This window comes from Artemia franciscana, chromosome 10 (genome assembly GCF_032884065.1).
Source record: "Artemia franciscana chromosome 10, ASM3288406v1, whole genome shotgun sequence".
NCBI lineage: Eukaryota > Metazoa > Arthropoda > Branchiopoda > Anostraca > Artemiidae > Artemia > Artemia franciscana.
In genome coordinates this window covers 46,492,540-46,501,749 of record NC_088872.1, presented here as the reverse complement: position 1 = coordinate 46,501,749, position 9,210 = coordinate 46,492,540, and the positions used below count along the sequence as shown (strand labels likewise).

The window sequence follows — 9,210 nt, the reverse complement described above, 5'->3', positions numbered from 1 at the left end:
AAATTCGTATGCGCTTTGAAATAAAAACCACATGCAAATTCCGCAAACAAAAACAGTCAGGTCTGATTTTAATCCTTCCTTTGCGTATCCTAACGCATGGAGCACGCTCCCGAATGAAATCCGTGGCAATCACTCGTTCAGTACTTTTAAAACTCAGCTTAAGAATTTTCTTACATCAAAATATAAAATGGATATTTAAAGCATTAATTATGACATTGATTAGTTTAATTTTAATTAATTTGTTATTGTTAGACTTGTTATTATTATTACAGGGGCTTGAATGGTAGCTGTTTGTGCCCTATGCACTGGGTGGGGTCAAGTTCAAGTTCTTTATTATTCTTTAACTATTCATATTCAAACTATTGACAGAACATCCCCGGCAGGGAGACTGGCTCGAAAGCCGGGCGACAATACAAACAGTAAAAACAAACAAACCCAGAAGAAACGGACGTCATCACACTTCTCACTCTATCTCACACCAAAAAATAAATGCCAAAAAGCATTTATTATAATTATTCTCAATATTTATCCAATAGCTGAAGGGCCGGGAGCTACTCACAAATTAATATTTACTAATTAGTGGAGCTTTGATTTTAGTTTTTAATGTAAATAGCGATAGACTCTGATCAAAAAAAGATTCATATGTGTTCTAATAATTTGTAATAACATTTTTAGGCGAAAATCTAGACCGTTTGGAGACAATGAAAGGCACAGGAAGCTTACTTAAAGGACAACGAGTATTATATGGTTGGACTGAGGGAGGAGGGCCTGGAAAAAATGATTTAAAACAATCTGGTTGCCTGGAAAAAATGATTTAAAACAATCTGGTTGCAGATCCTTTAGATAGCGGACACGGAAAAGTATTCAATGAAAAGCTAAAATTTGTATAACCGGAATGATATTAAAATAACTGTAAAGACTCTTAGTTGGAGATATACCAGGAAGACAAACTGGGGAATAAAATAACATCTTAAGGATTCTCATTGCTTTATTTTGTAACTTCACAATAGGAGAAATATGTGACTGAAACGTACTCAAATAAATAATGGAACAATAATCAATATACGAATGAACAAGAGAAAAATAAATTGATTTTAAAGCATAAAAAGGAAGGAAAAATTTAAGACGATCCATTACACCTACGTTCCTTCCTAACTTAAGCCTTAGGCTAGTGATATGAGCTTTCCAGCTTTAATTCTGATCAACAATGACTCCGAGATACCGAGTTGTTTGCACTCGATTTATTTTATTACTCGACCTCCAAATATGACTTCACCTCTTGTAACGCTGGTACTGCAGTAGAAGTTCTTGAAAAAAACCATAAAAAGAGTCTTTGAAGTGTTGACAACTAAATTGCCACAATGGAACCAGTGAAGCATCTTTTTCAGTGATAATTCGAGATTTGATTTTAGAGATTGATGATCTATGTCGCAGGTAGAGTTGGCTGTATCAACAGTAAACTGAGATCCACATCAGTCCTATAAATTTTTAGCCTATAAATCTCAAAATAAGGGAAACTTAAAATGAACATTCAAGTCAAACTCACAAACGAACAAAAATTACAACAAACAGGAGTTTGACTACTTCCCCTCCCCCTCCCATAACCGTAAGAGTCTAAGGCCTATTGCATTGTTTGCGCTTTACTGAAAAAAAAATTATATTACATACATTTTCTTTTATATTTAAAACATAAAAAATAAAAGTGAAAATTTCAGTGAAGTAAAATCTTAAATTGTTGGGTTTCCAAGAACTAATAACATTACACATCAAATATTCACTTCATTTTCAAAATTTCTTCCCAGTCATCTTGATTATTATATTAATTTATTTTCTATTTGGTGGCGATGCTTTCATAAACAAAAACAAGTTCAAGATCCACAAAATAAACAAGTTCAAGATCCACAAAATAAACAAAGTTCAAGATCCATATAATTTTCAATAAAACGCAAATGACGCAATAGACCCCATCAAAAAGACGGAGGAAAATCAACACTGACCGTACAAAAAAAAACTTAGCTCAGAGTATTGTTGCTTATTCCCTACCTCCCAACTTACTAATAAATCTTTTCTTATAAGATCTATTATCAAATACATATCTTGCTTTTCGTTCAGCCTCAACTGGATTGCAAAGCGCACAATTTTAACAGGACATGCAACAAAATCTTGCTAAGAGGGCTACTTTCACATTTCACCGTTAAAATCGCATTGCGATAGCCAACTATACACCCTTTGTGAATTCATCGTAAGAGAAAAGCATTTTGAAGCGTAAAGGTGTGACCTGCGGACTTTCTTTGGCCAAGGGTATCTAAATAGATATCTAATATCTATTTAATAGCTATTTAGGTACTAAATAGTATGTAAATAGCTAGCGTGAGTAATTCCGAAAATCGTTCAGATTTTCAGAACTGAAACCCCAAGACTTATTGATGATCAAAGACGCTGTTAAGGTGCTCAAGAGACCTAGAATTTAAATAATAAAATTGTAATGTAAGTATATTACTTGAATCTAATAAAGCTGTACACGATAAGCCCAAGCTATCTAAACAAAAGGTGCAAGTTAGCCCATTAATAATGATAATAAAGTGAATGCTCCTTCACCTAATTTGCAAAACTTCCTCCAAGATTATGTTGAAACATTTTAATTTCTAATATTTAAATATTTTGTTGCATACATAAACAAAATCTGTGCAGCTACATCTAATATTAGTCAAAGAAGAATCCACAATAACTCAAAGAAAACACTCTAGTGAATATTACTTGGGGCTTCTACAAGGGGTAAAATAACAAGCTTGAATCCGTTTCTTGACCAGAGTGACAGGCTCGGAACAAAATGGATGCGCACCGTGTTGCCTGAAACAACATCATTGACAAATTCTTCGTTACAGTGACTGATTTTCCCTTGATGGGGAGCATGAAAATACATGCCCCCATCCATGCATTTATCGTCTCTCGATGGTACATCAAATATTCTCGAAACAATACGAATATACCTTGCTCTGGGAAAAGATATCTCCGAATGGCATTCTTCATCCATTGATTCTGACGAATAGAATGTATAAGAACCATCTACGTTATCATAAATAATACATTTGTTCTTATCATTTCTTGTTGGGGGCTTGCAAAAAGCGTCTGGGTAAAAATCAACAGAAAAACTTAGACTTGATTTAACGTGGCCAACATCGCTGGCGCCATATTCCAAAACCAGATCAGGCTTGCCATGAAATTCAGTGCCAGGGGCGGCTCTTCTCCCACATAAGAAACCATGATCAGCTTCATAGATATTTCCTGTTCTTACAGCAAGATGTTCAGGGTTACATTTCGAATGATTATTCTTTTTAATGGTGGAGCTTTCGATAGTTACTTTAGCCACTTGACAAATTGGTGGCCTTACCCAAAAGATGCAGGTAGTAGAAGCATTCAGAACGTCAGGTGTGGTAAAAACTCCTTCTTCGGTTATGTGGCCACCACATTCTGGTGGAGGATAAACGGGTAGTTTTGCAGAAAGTCGTGTTTCGCAGTATATCCCACCTGTGCCTTCAGGACATATGCAAGTACAATCAGGCCCGAAATAACCAAAGTTCAGGCAATCCAAATAAAAGCCACAGTCTTTTGTATACTTATCAGCGCACGCATATGCTTTGTTAAGGATTAGTCTATCAAAGTGAGTAACCGAGTGAACGCCAGACATAAGATATTGTAAGGTTGGGTCCCTCGGGAGCATTGTTGGGGAAAATGAATAAGGGTTTTTAGCAGCAGTTTTCCATCCATAATGTAGGTTTGACAAATAGTTAAAAGTTACATTAAAGCTGTCCCATGGCTGGATATCCATATTTAGATGGGCTTTCGGATCCATATTATATGGGAATACAGCTAAATATTTGTCCCTGTCTGTTCGCTGATGTTCATGGCCGAGACCTAAAGCATGTGCAAACTCGTGGGCTACTATATTAGGTTCCAAACAACCAATACCCAGAATTAAGTTCTGACGGTGGTTTGGCAGCCTTCCAACATAAGACGAACACTCATTTCTACGGGCATTGACAAATAATATTCCCTTGCCATTCTTAAAGGCTGGATTGTTCTTAACTTTTTTATAGGGCACTGCTCTGACACAGGTACCTTTTTCCCATTGTTTAAATCCGTCATAGAGAAACTGAAAATCAGTAACACCAAGTTTCTTATAGTGCTCGTAATCGATCATAAAAGGCACAATAACATTACCTTGTTTATCTTTTGGCCATCTAATATTTCTTTTCTTTTGCTGTGGCCTCCACGATACTCTCATGTCTCCTGCTTTATTACCATGGACACTATTCCATTCTTCCCAGCTTTCTTTGGTGAAATGCATGTCTCCAAGCTTCTTATATACCATGTCTGGTTCAGAAGATGAATTTGGGTCGTTTTCTTGTTTAGCTTTATTTGGAAATGAAGAAATGTGTGTAGATCGTGAATCAGCTCCATGAATTTCTTTTGGAAACAGCCTATCTCCAAGTGTCATGTCTACTACAAGTGGCGCACTTGGTGATTTTTTTGTATGATCCATTTCGACTCTTTCGTTTACTGATGGTACTATCTTTGTAGACTTTGAATAATCTCGATTGATTTTTTTGATAAGCAGCATATGTTCAAATGTCTTGTCTGCTACATCTGCTTTAGTTCGTGGCCTTTTTGTGTGGTCCGTTTTGACTCTATGATTGTCCGACGGCAATATCTCTAGAGACTTTGAATCATCCCCATTGACTGGGTAAGCAACAGCCTAGAATAATATAAATCTAAAGAGGCATTTATCATTCAAATCAGCCTTGCTATTGCTGATGATGACGAAAACACAACTTTTGGTAACCGTAGAAATCGTCAAAACAAAGCATGCTAAACAAAAATAATGCGCTAGTTCACTAATTCTTAAAGAACAATAACAATATCATATTCTAGACTAACACAATAACATTAACAATAGTTACCTCATTTAACTAAATAAAAAAACAAGTTTTTCAACTGCAATTAAGGAGCGACATTAAAACCTAAAACGAACAGAAATTATTCCGTGTATGAAAGGGGTTGTCCCTTCCTGAACGTTTCGCTCTTTAAGCTAAATTTTGACTGGTTTCTCACAACTCTAGTTTTTAAAACAAAAATAAACTTTAGCGTAAAGAGCAAGGTGTTGAGTTGGGGACAACCCCTTTCATATAGAGAATAATTTCTCTTCATTTTAAGTTTTAATGTCGCTTTTTACTTGCAGTTGAAAAACTTTTTTTTTATCTAATTTCTGAACGTTTTTAATTAATGCATGTTTTGATTTTTCCTCACCGCTCATAAATAATTAAAATGAAATTTACATTTTTTTTTGGCTAAATGGCTTTCTCATAGTTTTTTATTAGTAATAAATATACGTAACTTACAAATTAACTTACGTAACGAAATTCTATATTTGTAGATTTTTATTACGTATATGAAGGGGGTTCTCCCCTTGTCAATACCTCGCTCTTTACACTAAAGCTTCAATTTGGTCCCAATTCTTTAAGAATGACCCCTGAATCACAAAGGATTTAGAAGAAATAGTTGAAATTACTAAAAAATACTTTAGCGTAAAGAGTGAGGTATTGTGGAGGAGACGAACCCCCTTATATACGTAATAATTTCTGTTCATTTTAGGTTCTAATGCTGCTCCTTACTTCCACCCGAAAACACTTTTTCGTATTTATTTTCTCATTGTTTTTTTTTAATAATGCTAGAAAACCCTGCGGCCCCTTCTTCTTCCCTCATGATAAATTCCTCCAGGAAAAGACCCTACCACGTAACCCCCGACCCCCCTTTAACGCGAAAAAGTCCCCCTGAAAAAGTCTGTACACGTCCACATAACCATTGTTATATGTAAACAATGGTCAAAGCTTGTAACATGCAGCCCCTCCTCCGGGGACTGTGCGGGATTAAGTCGTCGCGAAAGACATAATTATTAGGTTTTTCGACTATGCTGAACAAACTGGCTATCTCAAAATTTTGATACAGTGACTTTGGGAAAACACTGGACGTGGGAGGGGGCCTGGGTGACCTCCAATATTTTTGGTCACTTAAAAAGGGCACCAGAACTTTTAATTTCCGTTAGAATGAGCCCTCTTGCGACATTCTAGGGCCACTGGTTCGATACGATCACCCCTGGGGAAAAAAACAAGAACAAAATAAACTAACAAAGAAACAAACAAACAAATAAACACGTATCCGTGATCTGTCTTCTGGCAAAAAATACAATATTCCACATTTTTGTAGATAGAACATTTTTCTACAATAGAGTTCTATGATACGTTGAATCTGATGGTGTGATTTTTGTTAAGATTCCATGACTTTTAGGGGGTGTTTCCCCATGTTTTCTAAAATAAGGCAAATTTTCTCAGGCTCGTAACTTTTGATGGGTAAGACTAAACTTGATGAAACTTACATATTTAAAATCAGCATTAATATGCGGTTCTTTTGATGTAACTATTGGTATCAAAATTCCATTTTTTAGAGTTTCGGTTACTATTGAGCCGGGTCGCTCCCTACTACAGTTCGTTACCACGAACTGTTTGAAAATGCGACCACAATAACAATAACGCTAGTTGGCCAATTCTTAAAGAACAATGACAATACCATATTCTATAATAACACAATAACAGTAACAATAAAAGACGCCATTTTCTTTAGGTCTGGGGGGAGGAGAGACTCAAATCTAAGAACAAATCAAGCAGAAAGTTTAATGTCACAGCTTTCGGACTGAAGATGAAAAAATTACATTAAAACAACGCTTGGAAAGGGTTTTGGGGAAAAAAGGTACTGATACCCAAAAACGATTGTTTTTTGGAAAGGTAGTAAAAAAACCCTCAAAAGTACACACAGAGGGCTCAATTAGGATGGGGAGGGGTCTAAATTTTGAAATATACCTTATTTTGGAGTAAATTCAAGAGCCTCTCTTCTTTTTGTGGAATTTCTTTTAAGAAAAAACTTCCTGAGGCATAAAAACTAGAGGCATTCAATGCAGACTATTCCTTTATAAAAAAATATTTACACAACTATATTAGAAAAACTAAAGCACATGCAAACCTGTTATATATCAAGATTGGGTATTTTCAAAAATCTTTTTCTTTTATTATTACACAAAAAAGCTGCCAAAAGTTTTTTCTTCAAAGGGTTATCTGAGAACCCTTTCTGTATTAACATTGAAAAATAATGGCGTAAGGGCACATTTTCGTTTGTCTTGCCTCCCCCTTCCAACAAAAATTCGCTGATAACCCATAGTCCAAAGATACAGTACTATTCCCAACATCCCAAGTTCAGGACCAATATCCTAAGATCCAGGGGCATAACTCCAGCATTTTATTAGGGGGCAAGAGGGGTTCATATCTGGATAGTCAAAGGGGGGTGGGCTGTATAGTTTTTTAATTATTGGGGGGAACAAATGCCCCCCCAAACGATGCCCCTGCTAAGATCGTGGAAAAAGTCCTAAGGAATGGTAGCAATTGCAGTGAAGTTTCGCCCTTTTTCTAAGTTAAAGATTGTTTATCATTTACGCGACGAGCCATGAGGCTTACGATATTAAAAATCATATTTTTTTCAGATTGGTTTTATTTGATATTATGAGCCAATTATTGATAAGAAATAAGCAAAAATAATGTACGCACATCAAAATTAGCAAATTTTTGTCTACAGCCTAGGACTAATTTCAGTCCATTAGAGGGGATGGACTGGGACACAATTGTGAAAGCAGTGGTTATCATATTTGGGTAAAGCGTTTAACCGGGAATCGAATGGTATATTTTTTTTTCTAATTTACCATTGTTTCATCTTTGCAATAAGCTCTTGTTAATATAATCTGAGAAAATTATCAAGTTGTTAGTAAAATCAGGCATTGTGACAAACAGTTAAATTTTGTTAATCCATAGACTCTCGAATATTTTAACTGTAACCACAACCTTTTTTAAGCAAAACTGACTACCACCCCTTCGGCCCCCTATACAATTCAAAATTTTTTATAATCACAGTAACAATAACTAAAGTAGTATATTTATTATTTGTGACAAATTCTATTACATGGTCAGAACAAGTCAAATTAAAAACAGCTTTGAGCTACGAAATTGACAGAAAACTTAAAAGCAAGGAGACGAAGTTTTAATTCAGGCACTGTAAGATAGGAAAATTTCATTGACAAAATTTAATAACATTTTCTTCTAAAAATGTATGCCGCGATCTTTATACTTTGCAATCGCCTTATTCTGTTGTCCCATGGTAAAAGATTACAATTTATAAAACTCTTACCGCAGGGGTCAAATGAACGGTTCTGGAAAAGTTTGGACTTACCAAGAGACACGGAAGTAAGGTCTGCAGTATCATAGCGACTATTGTGGCAAAGTAGGGACTGCAGCGAGCTTTTGCATACACTACTAGGCATGTCCATGTTGCAGGTGGTAATATCACGATATACAATATAAAAAATGCGGTAAGAATTTACAAAATAAATATCAGCAATAAAAGTACAATAGGGCAACACCTGCATGGCACAATTAACTAAACCAATCTGATCCTTGAAAAAAAAATTATTATTGCGTAGAAATAGGTGGTTTACTGATACTAGTGAGAGAGGCGCCAATTCATAAGAATTTAGGGGCATAAATAATTGTACTTCTCAAAATATAAGGGGGGAATTTGTGTTTCTTCAATAAATAATATACAAAAAACGTGTTTTTTAATGAAAGCATCCCCGAAAAAGTATTTTTAAAATGTGGCGGAATTTAGGGGAGCAAATACCCCCTTTCAATTGAAACCACTTAGCCTACCAGTGATGGTAGACATTGATTTGATATATGTTAGCCGAAAGCATAATTATTGATGGTATACTTGTGTAAAAATATATGCATGACAGAGCCTAGAAGACCAGTAGCGTCAGCAAATATTTTCTCCTAAACGTTCCAAAAAATAAACCTATAATAACGTCCTCATTAAAAAATGACTATGATTCCATGGATGCCGGCAGGGAAGCAGGGGGGAGCATGACCTCCCCCTGGAAATTTTGAACTATAAAGTAATTATAAGGAAACCAAAGGAAAGAGAGCAGAATAGGGAAAACCATGGAAAAAATGTGTGTTGCCCCATAGTTGGCTGCCTGCCAGTAGACTTTGGCCATTAATAAGGAAAATAAAACTTCTAATTTGTGACTGAGTGACCCCTTTCGAGTTTTCCATA

At 35.6% G+C, this 9,210-nt stretch overlaps 1 protein-coding gene across 1 annotated transcript; it reads right to left on the bottom strand.

Annotated features, from left to right (window-relative positions):
* Positions 1 to 2,623: 2,623 nt before the first annotated feature.
* Positions 2,624 to 8,458, bottom strand: LOC136032267 (blastula protease 10-like). Its single transcript, XM_065712518.1, has 2 exons — positions 8,329 to 8,458; positions 2,624 to 4,756 (listed from the first exon to the last, which is right to left on the bottom strand). Exons 1-2 carry the CDS (start codon positions 8,359 to 8,361, stop codon positions 2,744 to 2,746), a joined length of 2,046 nt encoding a protein of 681 aa, XP_065568590.1. The 5' UTR covers positions 8,362 to 8,458; the 3' UTR covers positions 2,624 to 2,743.
* Between the last annotated feature and the right edge of the window lie 752 nt (positions 8,459 to 9,210).